We start from the raw sequence: 27,972 nt of genomic DNA on the forward strand, positions 1-27,972 counted from the left end.
TGTGGATGTAATTTTGAACACTGTGACTCTGATTAACTAAAATAACATATAATGACTAACTCATGAAAGCTGGCACAGAAGAAAATGTAAGATGTTTTTATCACATAGCATAGGAATACAGGAGATAATTTTTTATGTCATAGCAGAACAAATGTGATTGTGCTTAACAGTATAACAGAAACAGTCAGTGCAGATCACAGAGAACCGATTCGTGGCGATAACATATTAGACCTTCTGGTGACAAACAGACCCGAACTATTTGAAACAGTTAACACAGAACAGGAAATCAGCGATCATAAAGCGGTTACGGCATCGATGATTTCAGCCGTAAATAGAAATATTAAAAAAGGTAGGAAGATTTTTCTGTTTAGCAAAAGTGACAAAAAGCAGATTTCAGAGTACCTGACTGCTCAACACAAAAGTTTTGTCTCAAGTACAGATAGTGTTGAGGATCAGTGGACAAAGTTCAAAACCATCGTACAATATGTGTTAGATGAGTATGTGCCAAGCAAGATCATAAGAGGTGGAAAAGAGCCACCGTGGTACAACAACCGAGTTAGAAAGGTGCTGTGGAAGCAAAGGGAACTTCACAGCAAACATAAACATAGCCAAAGCCTTGGAGACAAACAAAAATTACACAAAGTGAAATGTAGTGTGAGGAGGGCTATGCGAGAGGCGTTCAATGAATTCGAAAGTAAAGTTCTATGTACTGACTTGGCAGAAAAACCTAAGAAATTTTGGTCTTACATCAAAGCAGTAGGTGGATCAAAACAAAATGTCCAGACACTCTGTCACCAAAATGGTACTAAAACAGAGGATGACAGACTAAAGGCCGAAATACTAAATGTCTTTTTCCAAAGCTGCACTGCACTGCCTTGCAGTTCCTTCTCTAGATTGTCGCACAGATGACAAAATGGTAGATATCGAAATAGACGACAGAGGGATAGAGAAACAATTAAAATCGCTCAAAAGAGGAAAGGCCGCTGGACCTGATGGGATACCAGTTCGATTTTACACAGAGTACGCGAAGGAACTTGCCCCCCTTCTTGCAGCGGTGTACCGTAGGTCTCTAGAAGAGCGTAGCGTTCCAAAGGATTGGAAAAGGGCACAGGTCATCCCCGTTTTCAAGAAGGGATGTCGAACAGATGTGCAAAACTATACACCTATATCTCTAATGTCAATCAGTTGTAGAATTTTGGAACACATATTATGTTCGAGTATAATGACTTTTCTGGACACTAGAAATCTACTCTGTAGGAATCAGCATGGGTTTCGAAAAAGACGGTCATGTGAAACCCAGCTCGTGCTATTCGTCCACGAGTCTCAGCTCGTGCTATTCGTCCACGAGACTCAGAGGGCCATAGACACTGGTTCAGAGGTAGATGCCGTGTTTCTTGACTTCCGCAAGGCGTTTGATACAGTTCCCCACAGTCATTTAATGAACAAAGTGAGAGCATATGGACTATCAGACGAATTGTGTGATTGGATTGAGGAGTTCCTAGATAACAGAACACAGCATGTCATTCTCAATGGAGAGAAGTCTTCCGAAGTAAGAGTGATTTCAGGTGTGCCGCAGGGGAGTGTCATAGGACCGTTGCTATTCACAATATACATAAATGACCTGGTGGATGACATCAGAAGTTCACTGAGGCTTTTTGCAGATGATGCTGTGGTGTATCAAGAGGTTGTAACAATGGAAAATTGTACTGAAATGCAGGAGGATCTGCAGCGAATTGACGCATGGTGCAGGGAATGGCAATTGAATCTCAATGTAGACAAGTGTAATGTGCTGCGAATACATAGAAAGAAAGATCCCTTATCATTTAGCTAAAATATAGCAGGTCAGCAACTGGAAGCAGTTAATTCCATAAATTATCTAGGAGTACGCATTAGGAGTGATTTAAAATGGAATGATCATATAAAGTTGATCCTCGGTAAAGCAGATGCCAGACTGAGATTCATTGGAAGAATCCTAAGGAAATGCAATCCGAAAACAAAGGAAGTAGGGTACAGTATGCTTTTTCGCCCACTGATTGAATACTGCTCAGCAGTGTGGGATCCGTACCAGATACGGTTGATAGAAGAGATAGAGAAGATCCAACGGAGAGCAGCGCGCTTCGTTACAGGATCATTTAGTAATCGCGAAAGCGTTACAGAGATGATAGATAAACTCCAGTGGAAGAGTCTGCAGGAGAGACGCTCAGTAGCTCTGTACGGGCTTTTGTTAAAGTTTCGAGAACATACCTTCACCGAAGAGTCAAGCAGTATATTGCTCCCTCCTACGTATATCTTGCGAAGAGACCATGAGGATAAAATCAGAGAGATTAGAGCCCACACAGAAGCATACCGACAATCCTTCTTTCCACGAACAATACGAGACTGGAATAGAAGGGAGAACCGATAGAGGTACTCAGGGTACCCTCCGCCACACACCGTCAGGTGGCTTGCGGAGTACGGATGCAGATGTAGATGTAGATGTAGATCACAACAATTTAATTATTAATTCTGGTACCTGGATTCAGTCTAAGTGAGCATCTTCATACCAGAATCTCCTTGATGACATATTATCAGAATTAATAAATAAATAACTGTTGCAATCTGTATTGACTGTCTGTGTTATACATGATGTTAATAAGAAACTGATGATGAAGACGAAATACTATTGAAGGTATGGATCCATTATAACACTTCACATTTTATGTCTGTGGTGTGATATGAAACAAAATATGTGTGTATTCAAAACTGAGCCTTCTAAATATATTTTTGGGATATCTGCCCCAGTAAATTATGTAATTAAACAGTTACAACTTGATCTAGGCATTATGTATAGAGATATGAACTTGAATAATCAGGATGTATCAGCTTTGGAGAAAATGAGTCAAACGGCTCAGTCTATCATTTGAATGTTGTGAATTTCCAATATTTCTGTGAAGGATTTGGCTTAGTAAATTGTTGCACAATCTGTATTTGTAAGTGATCAGACCAGAGAACATGTATGCTGATCTTCTGGCATGTCATCCTCTGCCATATGGCTTCATTTAGATATGATATGGAGTGGATAGGGTCAGCATAATTTGGCCTCACAAGTCAGAATGTGCCCCATTCCAGATCTCTCAAAGAAAAATTCCTGGCGGTATGTGGCGTTGAACCAGAGTCTACAATAGTGGTCTGATATGCTGATCCTTCAGCTACAAAGGCAAAGTCAACGTGTGCCACATTACAGTGATTAGGTGCACCATCACTTGCTATTAGTTCAGAGTAGTGGAAGATACAAAATTAATATTGAGAATTTTAGTATGTGTGCTTTATCTTTGGTGAGTACTATGGGAAATCTGAACAATGTGAAAAGGAAGGAGTTGTAACAAATATGCTAATTATTTGATGAAGAGGACAGTTCTTTATTTGCTTGCATATTGATGGTTCTGTGATGAAGAAGATCATATTACATTATTATGATATGTGTATGGCATAATTCTCACAATACTATATCTGTGAGTGGAACGAGCAGCTGATAGCAGTGATACTAAAGCAACTGTTTTCTGTCCTGAACATTATAGTGCCTTGCAAGCTTTAGATTGTGAAGTTCTCCAAAGGGACATTTCATGAGAATGCTGTACAGTGTACATAGTTTATTTTTTATTTTACAGCTGACTTTATATTGAAATGAATGCATTTACAGATTAAAACTTTGTGCCAGAACACTATTGAAGGACTAAACCTTTGCCTTTCCCATGTTACACATTATAATGTCCAGACTAGGTTAAATTCTATGACTAATTTTAATTCTCCTCTCCAACTTTACTAGTAAGGTTTTTGGTGGACATGTTCAGTTGCAACTACTTATCTCATACCAGTAGTCTGCAAGTCCTTATTCATCAAATTTATTTGTGAATACTCTTGGTTACCTAGTAATACTTGTCATGAGTTATTAGAATGCTTGCAGAATAACTGCACAGTAGTAAAACTTCTTCATTTTGGAACCTTTGTTATAGTTTAGCATGACACCACTAACAAGCATTCATAAGATATCTGTGAATACCGTTTTTAAGGTGAAATGTCAGAGGGCCACAAATAAATTGAAACTGAACTATAGTTCTGCATGCTATATCCATTTGAAACTGCTTACTGTACTGAAGCCTTGGTCTCCCACTATGGTTTTTTCCTCCACGCTTCCCTCCATTATGAAATTAAGCATTCCTTGAAGCTTCAAGTGTGTTTCCTGTTTTAGTTAAGCTGTATCGTAAATTTCTTTTTTCCCCAATTCTATTCACTTCCTCTTATAATGGGACATCCTCCTCTAGCATTCCTTTTCGTCAACAGTAGTTGTCGATACCAGTATTATTTTTCGAATTTTGAACATGTCAGTATTATTTTAGTTTCTTTTCTGAAAACTTTCATATAATTTTATACACAGTATGTTATATTTCAAGCTGAATTTGATGAAAATGATTTACTTTATAAAATGTTTTAGTCCTGATGTTATAATCAATAAGTACTAGTTCTGAATGTACAGTTAAAATTATTTTTTTAGAAACATTTGGAATTACAAACATGAAATAGAAACCGAAATTAATAATGTAACAGAAACTAGTAGAAATTCATTTGTTAAGAAAAATTGTAGACCCTTTGGAATATAGTTACTTCCACAGAGCGTGAGAGTCGTAAGCATGCCTCTGATGTGATTGGACATATTTTTGTGTTTTATGAGAACAATGTAATTTCGGCTTTCTTAAAGTGAAAAATGAAATTACTGTATGATATACTAAAATGTGAGGAAATATAATCACGTAAAAACAAAAATTCTTCAACAACAACTTTCAAATTAATTTAGATCAATCCAACCATGAGGACCTAAAATGTGACATTTTCAGCTTCAAGAATCAGACCCCTAGACAAGAATTGGAGCCAACTCTACATGAAAAGCTATGTAAACTAGAAAATTTATTATAATCTTCACTCTTCTCAAATCTTCATAAAAGACTTTCATGTGGACAAAAGATGGAATTAGGAAGGAGGGGTTAGATTAAACTCTTCATTAGTTATTCAATGTACTCATCTTCAGCATTCTTCTGTCACATCACATTTCAAGAGTTTCCATTCTCTTCTTGTCTGCACTGTTTTTATATCACCTGGCTCATTTCCATATAAAACTACACTCCAGACAAATATTTTCAGGAAAGGCTTCCTAACATTTAAATTTATATTCTATGTTAACAATTTTCTCATTTTCAGATAAGCTTTTCTTGCCATTGCAAGTCTGCATTTTACATCCTCTCTACTTCTGCCACCTTCAGTTATTGTATTACCCAAATAGTAAACCTTGCCCAACATAATTCCCTCAGCATCATGTGATTTGATTTGGCTACCCCCCCCCCCCCCCCCCCCACTACCCTTTTATTTTTTGCTGATTTTTATCTCATATTATTTTGTTTCTCAAGACACTATCCATTCCATTCAACAGATCTTCTAAGTCCTTGGTCATCTCTGACAGAATTATCATGTCAATTGCAGATCTTAAAGCTTCTATTTCTTCTGCCTGTGTCCGCAGCTCGTGGTCGTGCGGTAGCGTTCTCGCTTCCCACGCCCGGGTTCCCGGGTTCGATTCCCGGCGGGGTCAGGGATTTTCTCTGCCTCGTGATGACTGGGTGTTGTGTGATGTCCTTAGGTTAGTTAGGTTTAGGTAGTTCTAAGTTCTAGGGGACTGATGACCATAGATGTTAAGTCCCATAGTGCTCAGAGCCATTTTTCTTCTGCCTGTACATTAATTCCCTTTCCAAATTTCTCATTGGTTTCCTTTGTTTGCTGCTCATTGTACAGACTGAATAACATGGAGAACACACTACAACCTTGGGCCACTCCATTCAATGTTACCTCTTCTCTTTCATGCCCGATGACTCTATGATCGCAGTCTGGTACCTGTACAACTTTTTGGTCCCTATATTTTAGTCCTCCAACATTTAGAATTTCAGAGAGGTATTCCAGTCAATATTGGCAAAAGCTTTCTGTGAATCTACAAATGCTTTAGCTGTAGGTTTGCATTTTTTAAATCTATTTTCTAAGATAAGTTGTAGGATCACTACTGCTTCACATATTCCCACATTTATCTATAAACATGGCTTCTACCAGTCTTTTGATTCTTCTGGAAATAATTCACATTGGCATTTTGCAACAACGATTTATTGAATTTATTTCACTAATGTAATGTTTCCTGGCACTTTCGAAAAACAATTCACATTAAAAAAGGCTCAGTTTGATGGGATATTTAATGCTGTGCATGAACTGAACTGTATATTTTCATATAACATATGCAAGTATAATTACAAAATAAAACATGAAAAATGGCACTTAAGTTTACAGATGTGTAAGTCAACATGGAATCTGCTCGGTTTGCTTCTGTCAACTGAGCACAGCAAAGGATACTTGAAGTCACACAAAAATCACTATCATCATTTATGACTGACTGAAGAATTAAACTCTTTGAGTACCATGTCCATAATAGGCCCGTAAAATTACAGGTGTGGCATTCTTCCCAATTTTATATTACAAGTATGGCACTAAAATTGTTAAATAGTGCTAAATAAGTAGTATGATTGCTGTTTAGTGGCCGGCCAGGGTGGGTGAGTGGTTCTAGGCGCTACAGTCTGGAACCGCGCGACCGCTATGGTCGCAGGTTCAAATCCTGCCTCGGGCATTGATGTGTGTGATGTCCTTAGGTTAGTTAGGTTTAAGTAGTTCTAAGTTCTAGGGGACTGATGACCTCAGAAGTTAAGTCCCATAGTGCTCAGAGCCATTTGAACTTTTTTTTTTTTTTTTTTTTTTTTTAAAAATAGTGAATCACAAACTAATCATCACCTTTCAGTCTAACATAGACCTCAGCTAAGCTACAGATCAGTGTTTGGAGATGGCTTCACTATTGTGGGAAAAGGAATCTTTGGTGATAAAACCACTAAGTTAAAAAAAAAAAAAGTGAGAGACAACCTCTTCAAGGAAAAGTGAAAGAAAAATTGAAATATGATGGACTGCAGGCTTAGGTTCTTCTTTCAAATGTAAGGTGATAATGATGACCTCTATTAATGCTGACATGGCAAACGGAGTGTCATGTATACTGCGGAATAGCAGGTCTCAGTAGTGTATATATTCTAACAGAATACAAATCCCTTCAAAATTTAGTGGAAAAGCAACTTTGCATGAAATGTGGAATTATCAAATGCCTCCATTTGTGCAGAAAGCAAATTATCTGTCGTGTTCAAATATGTAAAATGTTGGCAATTAGTGATGTGATGTCTTGGAAGAGAAATTTGATATTTTGAAAAACTCTGTTGCATAGTTACTTGATTAGATTTGTTGGGTTCAACATATTTTTTTCTTTTTCTTTGATGTAAAATAATTGTGGCATATAATGTCAATGAATATAATATAAATAAATGTAGTGAGTGATGTCAATGAACTATAATATAACTGATAGGCATATTATAATTTTTAATGTTACACTGTATAACGATGAAACAAGACAGAGAAAGGAACACGATACTTGAAAAATCAGCTCCCAAAAAATAATGACAAAATTGTCAAAAAATAACACCAATACTAGCAAATGATAACACTGAAATTGGCAAAAAATAACAGAATAAATATTTTTCCCTTCTGTAAGTTTGACTAACAGTTGCACACACTGGAACAAACCATCTCAAAATGCATTCCAGATCCCCTGATTCACAAAATTCCTAATCAAAGACCGTGAAACCAAGCGAGAGAATTACCATACTTTGTTACTGGAATATTCACATTCACAGCTTGCACACTTCCTTGTTTCTGGAAGATGTTTGCATATCCTTCAAACCAAAAATTGTTTGGCATCTACATACACACATTAAATCACCCAACTGACAGTAATTAAACAGAAATAATATAGAACATTGTACTATGTGTGAGAGGACCTAGTTTAAAATTAAAGCTAGGGTCATAAACAATGGTATACGTGATCGAAGGACCTCCTATCATAATTGGTCTCTGTTTGAATTACTGATTACAACAGGATCTAGACATTATGCTTCATGACTCAGGTGCAAAGCATCAACTACAAATGAAAATAAACATTCAGTGTCCACTGCAGTATGAGGACAAGTTAACATTTGAAATATCACCAATAAATGACAGTGCACATTTGCACCCTCCTCCACCATGAAATTACTGCTAATTTACAAAGGCTCAAACTACTTACTATACACTGTCACAAATGGCCACAATAATTCTGCATATTTAAGCTGAGGGTACCTTAATAACACATAAATTATTAACTTGTTATTTCAGTTGAGAAATTTGTTGTATTTCACCTTACGTTCGATATTCGTCACATTTAATTCAACTGCTGTCTTTGTCATCTTCTTACATATAGTGATTAAGCATCTCCTTGTTCCGTCTCCACAACTTTCATGTCCATTGTTTCCTTGGTCAATGTATGTCTCTACTCTTTTTAGGGTCGTAGTTCAGGATTGTCTTTGGTATAAATATATTTTATTTGTTTCACTTTAATTGTAGCCAGTCCCTCATATGCTTAGTAACTATTGTGCATCATGTTATTTTAAAAATAAGTTTGTCTTTAAAACTGAGAATTTAATTTTTATCGGTTCAGATGGTAATTAATTGTGCCTGTGTTACTTTACCTCAGATAATTTTTTACAGACTCATCACAGTTTATATAATTATTTGGTCATAATTTTAAGCAAATTAGGTTTAAATGCAATGAATGCTGTTGGATTATGAAGTAGATACAGTTTCGCTTGTTGGAAAATGAGCTGACACATACAAAATTAGTGTATTATAATAAGTCATGATCAGTCTCATTCTTGAGGGTAAAGATGCCAAAAAAAGTAATATTTGTCATGTCTTTCAGCATTAATTTGTCTGATCATATTTTAATGTTGAGAGTTGCATTTTAACTATGTTCTACAATGCACTCCATACTACCATTTTCCACAAATTTTACTATATTTTTGAATATCATATGTTAAATAACCCAAGTGAACAGTATCTGAAGAAAAGTGTGCCCCACAACAATTACAGTTTAAGCCTTGCAACTGCACTAATATATACTGTTACTGTAGCACAAATGTGATGTGACCCAGAAGAAGAAAATGCAACAAAGATGATGCAGCAATATGAACCATTTTTATATACATGGTTGTTTAAATTAAACTTTTGCTATTTAGAGGGTCCCCATGAAAAACAAGTGATCATAGCACAATGCAGATCAGTGGAAACATTTGTAAGAATATGTGGAAGAGAAACAATGTATAAACCTTTGAAAGAAACACATTTTAATTTCCACATGAGATGTAATATTTGTTAATTGCATTCATGTTTACCTTCCAGCTTACAAACATTGCTCAATGTGATGACTATCTGCATCCATGACAGTTAGAAGCACACCAGAGATATCATATCACAATTGTTTGTAGCATTTTTTGAATGGTGGACCATGGAATGTCATGACACAACACTTTTACTGCTCAGAGATGCAGCTATGCCAAGAGTAACTTCTTGGAACAGTTTATGGTGCAATTCACTGGTGACCTCTCTCAATCAGACCCAAACCATCAATTAATTCGAACTTCCGAATCATGTTCTTGAACTCTGGTACAGAAAGAGGACCTCTCCATATCCCTTTAACGTGTTGATTCTTGCAGCAGCATTGTTGCTGTTGTTGATAAAACAGCTTTGCGAATGAAGTCCTGCTCAACTTTTCCAGACTCAAGTTGACTATCTGCAGCTGTATTGCACAGGATGCTTGTATTTCAATCATACATCACAGTACCAGTACTGGCATCTAATGGAAGGTGATGGCATTACCCCTACTAGCAATGCAAATCCAGCAGTGCACAGTCTGAACATTATTCCTATAAAGTTGGGTACCCATATGATAAATAGTTTTTCATCTATACTGGCTCAAGTAGCAAAAGTTTGATTATAACCACCCTGTATTTTACAAAGCCATTCAGTAGTGAAGCCCAGCCATTAATCAGAGATAGGCGCAGAGAGGCAATTAAACAAAAAATAATAATTGTGATAGACATTGATAGTTAAGTGCAAATGTATCTTCAGAGACTTATAGAGGAAGGATACGTGCTTCCAAAAGCAATGACAGTGGTTACAGACTAAAGTGTGCAATGTAAGATGAACAGTTAGCATTTGAGTCCTCTATACTGGATAAAATATGGAAAAGTAGAAGACTGAAACATACAATGTCTTTCACTATGTATAATTAAGATATTAACAATGACGTCAAACAAGATATGACTGTTCATGCTCCATGTATTCACAGATAATTGAGATCTGTCTTTATTCTGTAGACACTCTGTAAGGCTTACATTTTCGATGTTTATATACAAGACAGTGCCATAAGTGTTGAACTCCATTGTGTATCATTCTGATAAATTTTTGGCCACTAGTCACTCTAATATGTATTGTAGGTTTATGAATCAATGAGTTTATTTCCTCTGTTTGTTTATATTGTCATGAAATGATAGACAATATATTTATTAATACTTATTTACTTACAAATAATGGATTTTCTGTAATAACTGAGTAATTGATAAACTTTTTGAACAGCTGATACAAAATATTTGTATGAAAAAAAAGAAGAAAAAAAACAACAGAAAACAGTGATGAAACCCACTATCTGAAAGCCAATTGCTAGTGTCAGCTCCATCAAGGTTCATAGTGACACATGTGATTGTTACTTTAAAAGTAGGTAGATGATAACTTCATAGTGGGTACTCATCAGGTTATAGATGATTTTATTTGTTTTGAAATTTCAATGAAACAAAATGTTGTGCAGAAAGTACAGCGTAAAACATCTACACTGTGAATTTAGTGTTTCAGTGTTGTGCAAACTCACTCAATTCACACACTTCATCTCCTCTAGCATTCCACAAATTTCACACATTTTTCTCTGAATGGCAACATGCTGTGGTACTATTTATATATGTTATAATGATGCTGGCTCCTGAAGAGACATGTTTTAGAGACTCTCCTCCACACTACAATATTACCAAAATATAAACAGTCTAAATGGCTATGGGAATTTAGGAAAAATATTGAAAACTACAAAAAACTAAAAAGCAGGAACTACTTGTGCATCATCCTACCTTGTGCAGGAGGCTGATGTTCAGCTGTTAACAGTGGACCTTCCTGCCATATCGCTGTTCCTGGAAACACACACACACATTAGTTATAAAATTTTAATGTTGGAACCAATATGAAAGTTATGAAAAGTCAGAAGATTATGTTTTATGCACTCTTCAGCAGTTTGTTTAGGGGAAAATTATAACTGGATTTATTGGCAGAAGCACTAATACCTTCATCCATGTCACTTTTTCTTATTTATTGATGCACATAATATAATACAAAACCATCTTCTCAGTTTGCGATTTCTTCTTGTTCAAAATCTACCACTTTTAGTAAAATACCTTACAGCCTTACCATAAAGACAAATGCCCTTTAAGTGAGTGAGTGTTGAGTGAATGAAAGAGCTGCTTATGAACTTCAATGAGGTTGCAGTTACTAAAATTACAACAGGACTGATAATCCCATGTCATCATATCTCTGGTGTATTCTCAAATTAGAAAAAAAACATATATCTTTTGATATATGTTTTGAATAGGTGTCTTTTGCATTAACTATAATATTTTGTTCTCTATGGAGTTCTTGTTCATGGGAATCTGCTAACTTTGGCATCTGTTAATGATTCCTGAAGAGCTTTTCCTTTTTAAACTGTATAAATGCCACTGACATTCCAATTTATCCACACATCTGTTAGCAAACAGTTCTCAAGGATCAATTTTTAACTGTAAGGCTACATCATTTTGTAGATGTACACAGGAATAAATTAAATAAATTTGTGTAACTATCACATTAATAAGGAACAATCATGTATAAATTTTTTGATGTTAGTTTGCAAAAGATTTTGGAAGCACATAATTAACTTAAGACAAAATACATATTTTCTTCAAATCATTTTTTATTAATACTCTGAAGATTGAAAGAGCTTATACTGCTTAATATGTTTTGAATTATGTGCTGTCGTTGGACACTCAACTAAACTGAAGCAGTACATCATATTTTCTGTGACTTCTTTCTTTTGTCATCTTTATTCTTCTTTGCTTTTAGTGTCCTACTGGAATGCACTTACTGAAATCAGAACACTTGCTCCATATCAAAGTATCAATTAGGCTGTGTGTAAATATTACCTCTGTGTAGCAGCTAAGCTACATGGTAGCTTACATATTTTTTATTATATATATCACCTTCTACATCTATGAATGCTTACAACAATCAAAATCTTTGAAAACAATAACTGAATTCTCCGCTGGTGCTTTATAGAATACGCAGAAAATTACAAAAAGGAAATACTTACATAATATTTTCAAACATATTTGATAAGTGCTTCATTTTTTACTAATGTCTTCTACACCTATAACACATATTTCAGTCTTTGTTTCATATTATAATTTTAAGTCCCATGATGTGTCTGTTGAACAGTTCCAAGGATTCTGTGAGCCTCAGTGCCCGCTGTACTATTCCTCTTGATCATACTCCTTAAGAAAGACTCTTTTGAGCTTGATCTAAAATGTCTTCAGTTAGTTTCTTCAGTTAATATTTAATATCATTATGGAGCATCATGTTCCAGATCTTCCAGCCTCTTCTTCTCATTATTTATTTTTGTATAATGTTGCGCTCTGAAGTCAGTTTTCCTCTGTGTTGACCTTGTGCTTATGCAGACTGCTTTCCTCCATGTTGACCTTGTGTTTGTATCTTCAATATTCACTTATCTTGTCGACTTCACTCTGTGTATTATAGAAATTGTTGAATCTGTTCCATTAACTACACATAGAAAACAATGTAATGTAATCGCCCCTTATATATTCATAGTTTTAGTTGGTACTCATCTTCTTCATGTCTTTCACAGCACCTTTCCCAATTATAACTTTCTTTGTTTATATCTGACTCAAATTCTTTGTTAAACAATCTTTAATTCTGAACTGATCAGCTGTACACAAATTAATTACAGCAGAGTGGCACTGTAAAAAAATTTAGTAATGTAAAGTTTCTTTACACTTTGTCCTTATCCGAAATCATTTCTCAATGCTTTTCCAACAGACAATCTGTAAATTAGATGTCTGAATTTGTAATAGCTTCTGAATAAGTACTTCACATCATTATTTTACACTTTCATTATATTTACCTGCTGTATATAAATCCCGTTACTTCTTATTTGTCTCTGTACTAGATTACCTTTCTCTCAAGATTACAGACATTTATTCCTTTCTTCAAAGATATGTATAGAGTGCAAACATATTGATTGCTCTCACACAGCCTTTCTGTAACTGCATGTTAATATTAGACTTCTTTCGTTAGTGTCTTTGTAATTCCTAAACCTTGCTTTCTAGCTTTGCTTAGTGTCTTCATAATTCCTAATTCTACCTTATATCTCTCCAAAGTACTGCAAATAATAATCAGTTTCTCTATTGGTTTTAAACATTTTTCTGTCATTGATAGTAAGCCATCTCAAACTGAATTTGTGAAATCTGTTTCACATGCTACACATTGTCCTTTTCACATTTCAAGAATGTATTTTCTCAGAATTATTTATTGTGTAGCATTTACTTCACAAATTACTGCAGAAAGAATTAATTGCCTTCTGATTCCTTAAACTTCCAGGTTATAATATTTGCAAAAGTGTCACATCATTTCTTGTGGTTTGCATCATTAATGATGTTTTATGATGTGGTCCATACAAAATGTTCCTGTGTCTTGCATACATTTCCACAACTACACTTTCAAACATTTTATGTTTTGAAAGTTATTTCATAAAACTAATAGCCATGTTGCCTGAATATTCAATATTTTATACTTTCCCATTCTCTTGAAAATTTCAGCTTCTTACATACACATGTGTATACATATTTTATTTTTCCTAATATTTCCTAACTTAGTTCTGAAATGCTGTGATGTGGTTTTCTAAAGTTATCCAGCGATGCCAGTATTTGCTTTTGAGAATTATGTTTTACTATTATAGTCTATGGTATGATATTTCAGTTTGAGAAGTAGTTTAACACACAGCCTTTCACTAAGAAGGAAATGAATATGGAATTAAAATGAATACACACTGTGGAGTTACAATTTATGTTGTATCCTGCTGTCCTAGAACACTGATCATCAAAGATGTGTCTCCTTAATGGCCAGTTTCCCAAAGCAATGACCACAGGGTGTACTAAACCTCTAACTGTTCCACTTTCTTCGTATTAACATACCACTGCCACAAACTCAACTCTTGAAGATGAGTTTAGCATTTTGTTGGAAGAAGAGGATACCACACCTTATAAACAATGATCACTTTGGAAATGTTGCTGCACGATGAGGAAACTTGTGTATACCATCGTTGTTGGGCATATTAATTGAAAACTTTATGAGATGATCTATACATCTTCCCATATCACTCATAATCCATAATATTAGGCATCTTCTTTTGAAGACATTTGTGCTATCTCAATTGTTTCAAAAGGTATGTAATACGATGGCAGTCACACGACTGGAGAACTCCTTCGGCAACCTCAATGCTTGTTCATCACCTTGAAATTTGGAGCCCTATTTTCTGAGAAGTTCTTAATAATCACTTTTTTTTTAAATCAGTCAATGACAGAAGAGAATGCACTACCACTGTACATTTTAGTTACAATGCCATTGCATCTTATGATACATGCACTTCAACCCATGTTGTATAACAATGAGACCGTTTTTTTAAAATTAATTTATCCTCTGTCCTCTCAGATTTGAATAATTAAATTCCAATAAAACTGACTTATACTGTGCTCTTCAGCTTGTATATAAAAGTCATTATCATGCCAGTTTTGTTCATACAATATTAAGTTATTATCTTGAAGTGTGTTACATGAACTGTTAATAATTTCATATGGAAAGGGCAATAATTAATTAAATCATTCACATATAACTGTTAGCAACTGATGTAGCAGTGTCCTCATTACAGACCTTTAAGCAAGTGAAAATTTAAGTTTCCAGTATCATATAATGAAAGACCATACTTGAAAAACATTGCTAATGTCTTCTGAGTCTGCTTGTAATAATAAACTGGTTCACTTATAGAGAGCGTCAATAGCTGAATTTAAAAGAAGTGATGAGTAGCTCTATTGTGTCTTCTTGGTTACTTTGTACAACACTACTTTACACAACATGTGAAATTATTTTTGTTTTGGTTTTTATTCAACTCTGTATGCTTTTTGCATAGGATTATTTCCATTTTACGAACACTGCAGACAATGATAGTTTAGTCAAGATTTTCTTCTCCATGAAGTAGTAAAAATAGTTGGTACAAATATGAGTAACAAGTTTATGAATAATGATTATACATTTGTATGGAGCCACAGTCATACAAAAAGTTTTAGTCTTACTTCTGTCCTTTTTCTGTACGTATTCCTTTAGTAAATATAATAACACTTCTATAACCTAATGGTAACACAGTGTACCAAAATTTTCATCTTCAAAATTTCTTGGCTGTTTTATCATTGATACTGCACTTACACATGTAATGTAAAGGAATAGATACTTCATTTCAAATTATTTTCTGTGATAAAATGATACTTTCAGCTAAACATAAGTCCAGCTTACAGTTGGTGCACCATGTTATCAGTGTTATCACACACAGCATCTGCTGGGGATCTGGGGTATTTAAGCAACTGAAAGTGCTAATATTCAGATACTATTTGATGCTTATAGAAACGTAGAAAACACAAAGGAGCCACAGAATGAGCTTTCATAATTTTTATACAACAGCCATCCTGATGTGAGTGCTGAAACTTTACTTTCTATTTGGATAGTCATCTAGTGCAGAAACATCACTACTGTAATGAATAAATTATTTTATGCGTTGATACAGCAGCATGTCTGAAATGATGGTAGTGTTACAACATTGTCTGTCTTCATGGCTAGGCAGCCACTGTGTTTGATTGTAAGCAAAAATACTCCATTTTGATTCTCAAGAATGGTAATGTACAGTAGTGAGTCTATCCCACTTTTATTGGCCACACACAAACTTAATTGCATGCATATGAAAAGCCAAAAATCACTTTTTATCTTGACAGTAGCTTTTAAGATATTGTGTATGAAATGAATGTACAAACATTAGACAACCGTACTGGAAGTCACAGGGCAGACCATTTTATTAAGGCAGGTCATTATGTTTAAATTTCCATCATGTTCTGGTTTCATATTGTGGCTATTTAGTGGTAGTTTCATGCATCTGTGTTACACCTCTTCTTAAGATGAGTTTCCCCCTACTCTTCAAATCAACTGGTGCAGTTACAAATTCTGTAGGGGACTTGATAGGGATTCCATGGACTTTATAACATTTTAGTGACTTCAGCTCTTTTTCAGCACTGATATTTAAATAATTAATATATCTTTGCAATCATACAACAACTGAAGTGGGTTTGTAGTGGAACACGTTTGGAAGTTGTCTCTTTCCAATTACAAGCAATAAAAATTGCCATACTGTCTTCATTCTTTTTGTAAGACACAGAGTGAATACTTATCCTTAATGCTCATATAGTCACTCCTTTCTTTGTCCTTTTATTGTGTTAAAAATGGGAAAACAAGTTATAATATCATTAAATAGTCTTTTTAATCAGCTGATCTAGAGAGGTTTCGAAACCATGGTACTGAGTTTAAGTTGAATGTATAGCTCCAGGAACACAGCTAGCTATATAATTCAAACACTATTATTTCATCTTCTTATTTCATATGTCTCCTTACTCATGTTTATTCATGTAAAACAACCAATTTTCATTTTATTTTATTCTAGATGTGTTCCACATCAACAAGGACTTTCTTAATATATGTCCATGGTAAAAACAATGCTTCTTTCCTAAACTCATATACAGCTGATTAAGTATCAATAAAGCATTTTACAGATTCAAAATGTTTTCTGAGATTTTGTTGGAGCAAGGATTTGAAGTCCAAACCCAAAAATTATTAACAACTCATAACAAATTTTTATGTTCTGAGTTTCACCACTTCCCCGAAGAAATATTAAGATGTTTTGCACTAAGATGAACCTATAACATAAGTGGAATGAACCACCAGCATTAAGTGAGAAACAATGCATATAGTGTAGGTGTTCAGTGAGGACAAATCTTCACTTGAGCAGTTTCAAGAGTCAACAATATTTCTTATATCTTCTTCCACTTAAACTTCAACTGTTTGGATGCATATTAAGTCTCAGATTGCGAAACTCACCTGTTTGCTCCTTGAACTCAGCTGGACTTGGGGGCGGGGTTTTCGAAACTTTTGGTGACAGGATTTCTGAAAAAATGTGTGCAAGTTGTGAGACCCAGTAGCATTAGTGGCACTTGTTCCAAGCACAAGTCTACTAAATTTCAAATGTTGGTAAAATATTTTGCACATAACATTAGTGGATTAGGTGAATTACATTTTGAACTGCCACTACAAGGAAGTGAACACACATTAAGGTAGTTATTGTAGTCATTGCATAATAACAGCTCCTAGAGAAAGAAAAAAAAAAAATCACGAAAATGTGTACTGAGATGAACTTAGCATTTAATATAATCAAAAGTAATTTACACCATATAAGAACAAGAATGAACAGAATAAAAATTATGATAATGTCAAAAACTTTATTTTAAAATACAATTGTTGTTTTAATATTTGTAACTATTCTCAAACAGCTGGAAATCACTCATTATAATTTAACTAAATGTTATGGATAACACACTGTTTTAGTACAAAGGAAATGGAAAACTCATAAGAAACACTAATCATTGATATTCATGTAATATGGAGATGACAACAAAAACATTACCTGTGCATACACAGATAAGGAAACTTGCTATATTCATATGGGGTAGAGTACAAAGGCAAAAAGGAAGTGATTGATTGCAATAACTCAGCAACATAGGGCCAGTTACTGTATTATTTGCTTAAATAAAGCATTAACTTGTTCGGGATATGAATTACCATATAAAGAATGGGATGTCCTACAAGGTGAGACTGTGTGATGAGCTTTAGAAGCTATAAAAAGTAGTTATGAGTCGAATTTATACTTTATTGACCATTTAATAATTTGTTTTCTAACAAGCATAATGATGTGGTAGAAAATAAATATTTGGTATCTATTTCAGTCTCTGTCCACCATGATGGAGAAAATTTGGTTGTTTTAGTGTACAAAAGTCATGTTGCTATGTTCTACGGCCAATAGTAGTACGTGATAAGAAATGCATACTCAAAGTCTGTTTCAGAGTATGTGAGAAAAATAAAATTTTATGACTTAGGAAACTGAAAACACAACAATTATGTGAACATTCCTGTTAAATAACAATGAAAAAGCTATCAATAGCAAAGTTATAACACCATAAATAATACTGTACAATATTCAAGTTGTGTACCACCCACTAGTTTGAACATGAACAAATTTTGGCACTGTTTTATTGAAATCTGTGTGGACACAGAGTAACATAGTAGGTGGAATAAATTTGGTAGACCCACTGATATTATTATTTGCATTGTACAGCGAAAGAATCATTAAAAGCTCCAGTCTGCGCATGATATGACATGGATTACACGAATTCAGAGAAGTGATGCAACACACAGTTTCCTCAGTCATAGCTATTCACTCAAACATAAATTACATCACTACATACCTAATGCATGAATTTAAGTTGAATTCAGTTAGGTAGTCACTTTCATGTTTACAGACCTAACAGGTCATTTAAAATGTCCCATCATCTCTTCTATTTGCATATGTCTATATTTCAATCATTTCCATTTCCTGTGATATTTTGTGTCACAAATTGCTCAGATTTGGCTTTGGGACCCACTGTATTATATTTTTGGTCATAAGGCAGTCAGAAAATTTCCATTAGTGTAGTTCTGTAGCTTTGCAAGAAGCACTAGAGGTTATCATGGATACGGTTTATAATTTTTTTAGTATAGGATCACACTTGGTTCTGAGTTTCATGAGAAAAGTAATTACTGATAGCTGCAACTTAAGATTTCAGGAAAATTATCACTAGCTTGTGAATTTGAGAATGCTGATGAAAATGGGAGAAGTTAAAGGAAAAAGAAAGAAACTGAGGAGCTACCTAGTATACATGTAAATCTTTTAACCACACTTTTCAAAGAAATTTTCTCATTCGACTTTGTGATTTTGGTTTCATCACTACACAAAATTTTCAAAATGAGCTAACTAATTTCTTCCCTTGCAATAATGTATATAGTTATGCCTATATCAGTATTTTTCCAATACCCAATTATCAGTGTTCATCTAGGTCTAAGAATTTCATTTAGTAAAATGCTGACAAAAGTTTTTGTAGTGAAACAAATATTGGTAAGCATTGAAAAATCTGTAACTAATTCTGCACTTACTAAATAACAAATTTAACCATGCATGAGAGTAAGTAAATGAAAAGAAATCACACTTATTGAGAAGTTATGTATTACTGTTACAATCATTACAACATTAATTCAAATGGACAAGTAGTTGGTAATGCATGCATTTCACCAGTCCCATATATCTAGGGCATAAAGCTGCCATACCTTGAAGCAAGCTTGACCTCAGCTGTCAGCACTAACCTTTCATATCAAGGAGACTGACATTGCAGTGATAGTCTGTTGACACAGGAGAAGTTCTGATAAAATTCTCTTGAACTTCCGGTCATGTCAAGTGGTTTAAAACCCATGAGCATTTGGCTGAGTACTCATTAGCCATTGTCAAGTGGTGACAGTCTTTTTGTTTCTGCAGCTATAGCAGCAATCAAAAGACAATCATTGCTTGACAATGTTTGAGGAGTACTTGGCTGAGAGCTTGTGGGTTTTAAACCACTTGACATGCCTGGAAGCCTGAGAGAACATTATCCGTACCTCTGGCCCGAAACCATGCACTGGTATACACAAGATGTTCTTCCAGACATTTCCTATCCAGCACAGGATAAAGGTTTGTGTTGACTGTGGATATAAGCCAACATAATGCAGGCAGCTGGTAAACAAATGTAGTGTGTGTAGGTATTGAAAGCCAGTCCAGTTTGTTGTCTCCTGGAGGTAATATATGATGGCCAAGGGTGTTGTCATTGTGAAATCAGATTTACCAAAGCATTATCAAACAGACATGAAATAAAAGCCACTGACTACTGCTGCAGTATTACTCAAAATTGCTGATAGAATCTGTCCATTCCTCTTAATGATCTTTTGCTCAGGCATGATGGTAATCTATAACAAAACTGAACTTGAATTTTTCACTGAAAATTATGCTGGATAGTCATGAGCACTTCATGCATCCCCAGTTATTGTGCTCTTCTTGACAGGCACAGTAACACTGTGGTGAGACTTAATTTATCATGACTGTTGTTAATGTCTCCTCAAAATTAGGCAACTCTGACACTACTGTGGCATTCTATCTGGATACTAACATTTTTTTATCATTGTATGTAAAATTCTGTACAAATAACAAAGATAGCAGTACCAAAGATTTTCATTCATGGATCAAAACCCACTAATAGTGCTTCAAATAGAGAATGCTTTCATGATGATATGAACAGGCAATCCAGAAATAACGAGACAGAGCTTTCTCCGGGGAATGCTGGTTTCAAATTCAGACCTGGTCATTCCAGTTATCCACAGTTTCCTTAAATCATGTAAGACTCCTTGGAAATTAGCTGTGAGAGGATGTATGACATATGCTAGTAGATGGTGGCTATAATTAAACATTTTTACATTGCTGGTATTTCAACACGGAGGTTCCATTCTTTGGTAATTAAACTTGTGAGGGTTCCCATGAAAAACAAGTGACTGTAGGGCAATGAAACTTTGTAGAAACATTTGGAAGGACCTGCGGAAGAGAAATACTGAATAAACCATTGAAAGACACGCATTTTATTGTTCACATGAGAGGGTAATATTTTTTAATTGCATACCATGTTTACATTCCAGCTTACAAACATTGCTCAATGTAATGACCATATGTATCCATGACAGCCTGGGACCAATCTAGAGATATCATTTCACAGCTGCTTGCAGCAAGTTTTGAATGTTGGACCATGGAATGTTCAGCCGTCATGACACAGCTCATGCATTGATTGAAGATCGCACATTGTATCCACTATTCTCAGCCATGGCAACAGTAAGTTCTTCAGTATTTTGTGGCACAGTTCTGCCATTGGCCTCTCTCGTGATCAGTTTCCGAATCTCCAGTTGATTCAGACTTCTGAAACATGTTCTTCAACCCTGATGTGAAAAGAGAATCTTTCCATATTCCTTTAATGTGTTGATACAAACAGCAGCAGCACTACTGCTGTAGTTTTGATAAAACAGCTTTACAACTAAATCCCTGCTCACATTGTCCAGACCCATGTTGACTGTCTGCAACTGTATTTCACACTGATGCTTGTGTTTAAATGCTATGTTGCTATACCAGTACCAGTGCCGAACAGCAACTCATGGCACTGACACTACTAACAATGCAAATCCTGCAGCTCAGTCTGAACATCAAACCTATAACGTTGGGTGTCCATGTAGTAAATAGTTTTCCATCTACACTGACTCAAGTAGTGAAAGTTTAAGTACAACCATCTAGTATATAGTGCAAACACATGTACGTTAAACCAGATAAGTTGAAGTATTTTCCAATATTTGTATCAGTTTTTCAAATGGGGCTAGTTACTGGTACACAAAAAGTCTTGGTTGAAGTACTATGTGGAACATATTAACGCAGAACTTGGGGAATCACTTAGAAGAGAGTACTATTAACTGATAGATGCGATTGATGCACCTTCCTTTAGTCCTTTGCACCACAAAGAGGCTACCAGCAGTTCTACCTGCTAGTAGTACACAATCTGTCCAAAGCAGTGTCCACTGAATCCCAGCGATTTTCAATTATCTAAACAGGCCTTTCTAGGGGACATGGTTATAGCAGCAGCTATAGGAGTGCAAAACACTGAAGGTTGAACAACAGCATAAATGAGAAACAACATTTGTTTAGTATATTCCACAAAGAATTATAATAAAACGATGAAATGATAATATGAACACTGGAAAATAAAATAGCAAGTGGAATGCCAACAGCCTTGTTATGCTTATCAGAATATTGCTGGAAGGCACTGAAACTGGACAGATACTTCTAGATATTATACAGAAACAATAAGAGAAAATGTGGAGTGGCTGTATACAGAAAAATTAGAGCTGAGTTCCAGTTTCACACATTAATGAATACTGCATTGAAAATGTTTTGAAATTAGTTAACAAACTGGAATCTTATGACATCAGAGGAATGTTTACCAATATGTTACAATCACAACTACCAGTCAGATTCCAGTTACACAAATTGATGACAGAGAGGCCAAGACTGATAAGATTTGCAGTCATAGTTAAATTATTGTCACATGCACTTTCCCCAAAGGATTAGTTTTGGGGCCTTGTTTTTCATATTATGTACAGAATGGTTCTGTGATGATGATAGAAATGTTCAGGATCATGGAGAAGAGACTCTGCTCCAGAAATGACAGAGCTGAAAGTTATAAGAGAAAATCGTTCTGATACCTCTTCTACTGCAAGCTCTTTGTTCAAATGTTCAAATGTGTGTGAAATCTTAAGGGACTTAACTGCTAAGGTCATCAGTCCCTAAGCTTACACACTACTTAACCTAAATTATCCTAAGGACAACACACACACCCATGCCCGAGGGAGGACTCAAACCTCTGCCAGGACCAGCTGCACAGTCCATGACTGCAGTGCCTTAGACTGCAAGCTCTTTACTTTTCATATTTTGGGAGGAGATAGTGTGGACCAAAACACAGAAAAAAGTCCAGTAAACATACACACTAAAGCACATACCTTAAGAGCTATGAGCAACTGTTCGTCTTTGGCACTGTGAAAAACATCTCTTCTACTGGACGCTCATTCATAGCTCTTAAGGGATGCATTTTAGAGCCCATTTTTATTAGACAATTTTTTCTTGTTTTTGGTCCATACTACCTCCTCTGAAAATATGGAAAGCAAAGAGCTTGCAGTAGAAGAGGTCCATAGTCAAAGGTATCAGACCAATTTTCACTTATAACTTTTGACTCGGTCGTTTATGGACCAGGGTCCCTTACCTCAAATTGATACATTTACCATTCACCATCATCCCTGAAAGTTTGTAACATCATCAGAGAATTACCCTGTATAAACAATTTATCCTTACTCCATGAGAGTAAGGTATTCAATTATGAAGATAATAAAACAGTTGTTGGCTGGCACATAATGAGTATGAACTATACCTAACTCTCTCAATGCTTTATTTGTCATGAGTAATTAACTTGAAAATAATGACATAAGCTGAACCATTTGCAAGACATGTCTTCTGTACTTTCATCTGAACTACCAACTCGAAAGAGTGCAATGGGATGTCATATCTGGAGAATATAGAGACATAAAATTGGAATGAACAGCAGTGTTTCTTGGTGTAATGTAAGAAAACAATCTCTCCTGGGAACATCATGTTTACCTTTTATGCCAAAAATTAGTAAAATCAGTTTATGTATTGAAGACAGTGTTACAAAATCTGAATTATGAGCAAATGGTTGTGATCCATTTTGCACCAGTGGATCTGTCTCACATATGTAACTGCAGTGTGGGATGGACTGTAGCTAAGCATATTAAGAAAGTGGTTGTCCTATAAAACAGGCAGTAAGGATTCTGTGGAATCTCACTTATAATAAGTCATGTAATGTGAGACTCAAGTGTTGAAAAAAAAATCACATTGGTTTCAATATATATCTATAAAACTGCACAGTTACTTTTGAAATACAAGTACTACAATAATCTAAACAATGGTATCTGTACTTAAAATACAAGGAGAAATTGTGACTATCAGCTGGAACATAACAAAATTTGCAGACAACAGCTCCCATAACATGGATATAAAATTGTATAAAAACATTTGAGGTACTTCAAACAATTCAAAGGAAACTACCTTCAAATGGAATTAGAGTTCTTTAGTACATTTAGATTATCAAAGTATTTCTTTTGGGAGAGTAGATTATTTTCACATTAGTATCACATCATTTAAAGGTAAATGACATATCACCAGCCGGCCGAAGTGGCCGTGCGGTTAAAGGCGCTGGAGTCTGGAACCGCAAGACCGCTACAGTCGCAGGTTCGAATCTTGCCTCGGGCATGGATGTATGTGATGTCCTTAGGTTAGTTAGGTTTAACTAGTTCTAAGTTCTAGGGGACTAATGACCTCAGCAGTTGAGTCCCATAGTGCTCAGAGCCATTTGAACCATTTTTGACATATCACCGGTGTTCAGAGATAACCTCATATTTTGACATTTAACACCAAATTATGTTTCTGCATCATGTGTTTTAAAACCTTGTACCTTATCTACTCATGTAAGCAAGTGTTCCTACACTGTTGGTTTGGTGGCAAGAAAACCTCAAATGTTGTGTATATCTTATGCATTTCAGTGAAACTTGACAAGCAGAATTCATTAGTGAAACTTCCTGGGAGATTAAAACTGTGTGCCAGACCGAGACTGGAACTCGGGACCTTTGCCTTTCACGTGCAAGTACTCTACCATCTGAGCTATCCAAGCACGACTCACAACCCGTCCTCACAGCTTTACTTCCGCCAGTACCTTGTCTCCTACCTTCCAAACTTCACAGAAGTTCTCCTGCGAATCTTGCAAGACTGGCACTTCTGGAAGAAAGGATACTGCGAGGACATGGCTTAGCCACAACCTGTGGGATGTATCCAGAATGGAATTTTCGCTCTGCAGCGGAGTGTGTGCTGATATGAAACTACCTGGCAGATTAAACTAGAATTCACTAGTTTCATCTACTTAAGGTGAGATTTTAACACCAACTGTTAACTATTATTACTGTTTTAATCATTAAACATATTAAGTTATTAAATTTCTGTGTTCTACAAAAATGCAACATAATGTTAAACAACATGACTTCTAGGCTTCATTAGCAACAAATACCTTGGTATGCTGGTTTTGTTTCAGATTTATGAGGATTTATAAATATGATAATGTAGTTGTGTGTGTGTTTGCTCGTTCTGTAGTACACTGGTGGGCAACACTTAAGGACAAAAGTAACTGTTGCATGATGTACAACTGCGAAGTAACATAACTCGATGAAACTTGGACCACACAGTATTGTACAGGAAGTACAATACTGTGGCAGACAGAAATGACACATTTATTCATGAACAATAATTACACTGAAGTGACTGTGACTTATGATGGGCCCCATACATTAAAAAAGTAAGGACATGGTTCTTAAAGGGAATATCATCACCATAGATGGAAATACATGCTCTGCGATCGAAATACATGCTCTGCAATGTGCACACAGTTCTTAAGGAGTTCTCATGGCAGGGTGAGCCATTTCTACACCATCGCAGTTGACAATTGGTGGATGGTCATTGGTGTTGGTGGATGGTCGTTGGTGCACGTGGATGTGCTGCAATATGTCTGCCCAATGCATCCCTCAATTTGAATCAGGGGAATGGGCAGGTAAGTTATTTTTCCAATATCCACTTGCTCTAAGAGCTCCTCTTTCAGTGCAGCTCGAAGGCAGGTGCGCATTGTCATCCATGAAAATTAAGTCAGGGCCGAATGCACCCCTGAAGAGACACACCTGGGGAAGGAGTACTGTGTCACAGTGAGTGTATTGTGCTCAAAGATTCAGAGGTCAGTATGCCAATGTAACATTATACCCTCCCACCCTGTAATACCTTAACCGCCAAAACAATCACATTCGGCAATGTTCCTCAGAGCATTATGTACCCTCATATGGTAAGAGGTGGGAACATGTAATGCACTGTCATTTCAGTCAACCACATGGAGGAGGAATGGAATGCCCCACAAAAAGAACTCCTTACTAACCCTGTGACCAGTATGGAAGTATGAGCAGGCACTGCCATCTGTGGTGATCACACAGCCTTTAAGATCCATGTCCCGCCTTTTTTTAATGTCCAGGGGACCAACATAAATCATGGTGACTTCAGTATAATTATTGTCTTAGAATAAACGTTTCATTTCTTTCTTCACGTTGTGTATTTCTTTAACTGTTACCCTCTGTACTGTACTACTGTACCGTACCTCACCAGGTCTATTTGTGTATGGTCTATGTTTCATTAAGCTGTATTACTTGGCTGTGACACAGCCTACAAAAGTTATTTTTATGCTTCAAGTTTTGCACACCATTGTAGTTAGCTCTGATGAAATACGTCCAAAAGGATAACCTAATTTCCATTCTTGTTTATGTGCCTATTGACCTCTCAATTACTGAATTATATGCTGAGTTGTTACCTTAACCTTCCCATTACTTACATCAATTTCAGTTATGAGATAAGTGTTTTTGACGACCAAAAATATTTTATTCGTCATACCAGATTTATTTGATGGGGACCATATAATTATATTGCAACAGGAACTAAAGAACCAGTGTTATGCTGCAACAGAATGAAATTCCAGAAGCAGAGAAGGACTCAGTGAGGATGAATTTACCACAAAAGTTCACAATTATCTCATTTCCCAAGCATCAACATAAATTAAAATAATAATTTTCAGTGGCAGATACATCTATCAAAACAGGAATGCCATACTTCCCAATGACCTTCTATTTGCCTATATCCTGATAAGTGTACCAATAAACTTTTATTATTTTGTTTTTATTTCTACAGGAAGGCCACACCATGCTCTAATACAACATGAGGCAATCAACCTTTGAGTAGAAACCTTGCAGTTGACAGTTTTTTTCACCTTCATGATACTACAAAGTATGTCCAACAGTGAGAATAAACCCAAAGCTTTATGTGCCAACACTGCTATGATACACTTATTCCAAGAGGTTTATTGCATTGTCAGCTCAGAAATCTGTTATGTCTGGATGAAAATCTGGTGATTCAAGAGGTACAGGCATACAAGCACTAAAATATTGCCTTGTGGTAGCACAAAAGTGAAAATTTTGTGCCATTTGTTTGACTTTGAGGAACTTCTGTGAAGGGTAGAGAAAGTAAATACGGGTGAATATGTGCTTGCTTTTGACATTCACAGACTGAAGAAACAAATTTCAACACATAAATTCTCTGGAATTGATGTATATTGTTCTAAACGAGATTCACCAATATTGTGATGATCTCGCACATGAATTTTGACTTCAGTATTCTGCAGCTGTGTAGCTTTTGGAGAACCAGGACTTCCATGATGCTTGAAAAATTGTAGTATAGATTACACACCATGATTTTAAACAAGGTAAACTTCAGATAGAAATATCAACAATGTAAGAAAAGATAGATTGTTACTTAGCATAGAGATGACACGTTAAGTTGCAGACAGGTGCAATTAAAAGACGCTTACACATAAGCTTTTGGCCACAGCCTTTGTCAGAAAGAACGAAACACACACCATTCATTCACACTCATTCACACTAGCAAGCACATCTCACGCACGCATGACTGCCGACTCCAGCACCTCGGGCCAGAATGCAACTATCACACGGGATGGAAGCAGCAATCTGATAGCAGTGTACGGATGGGGGGGGGGGGGGGGGGGGGGGGGGAGAGAATCTGGTGGATTGTGCAGGGACTAGAATGCCAAGAGGCACTGTGGCAGAAGGTTGTGGGGCTGAGAGGTGAGGATAACAGAACGAAAAAGGAAAGGAGTAGCTAAAGATGGGTGCATGCATCGGTAGAAGGTGGCAAACAAAGAGGGTGGGAGACAAGACTGGGGAGGAGGTGATAGGACAGAGGGGTTGGAAACTGTTGGGTGGTGAGTGTGGGGACAGAATGTTAGGACAGGTTGAGGCCAGGATAATTACAGGAGCAGAGAATGTATTGTAATGATAACACCCATCTGTGCAGTTCAGAAAAGATGGTGGTGGTATGGACGATCCAAATGG

The 27,972-nt window shown here is 35.9% G+C and overlaps 1 protein-coding gene across 5 annotated transcripts in view; it reads right to left on the reverse strand.

The window, feature by feature from the left end:
• The window catches only part of LOC124555163 (ankyrin-3-like), a 904,646-nt gene that overhangs the window by 289,693 nt on the left and 586,981 nt on the right, over positions 1-27,972 (reverse strand). For 4 of the 5 annotated variants that reach the window (XM_047128986.1, XM_047128985.1, XM_047128987.1 and 1 more), the window contains 2 exons: positions 17,311-17,376; positions 11,148-11,207 (listed from right to left, as the gene is read on the reverse strand). In XM_047128986.1, coding sequence (XP_046984942.1) covers positions 11,148-11,207; positions 17,311-17,376 — 126 coding nt within the window. The remainder of the gene's footprint in view (positions 1-11,147; positions 11,208-17,310; positions 17,377-27,972) is intronic. The other variant, XM_047128988.1, reaches the window with a different exon arrangement.

This window comes from Schistocerca americana, chromosome X, assembly GCF_021461395.2.
Source record: "Schistocerca americana isolate TAMUIC-IGC-003095 chromosome X, iqSchAmer2.1, whole genome shotgun sequence".
NCBI classification, from domain to species: Eukaryota; Metazoa; Arthropoda; class Insecta; order Orthoptera; family Acrididae; genus Schistocerca; species Schistocerca americana.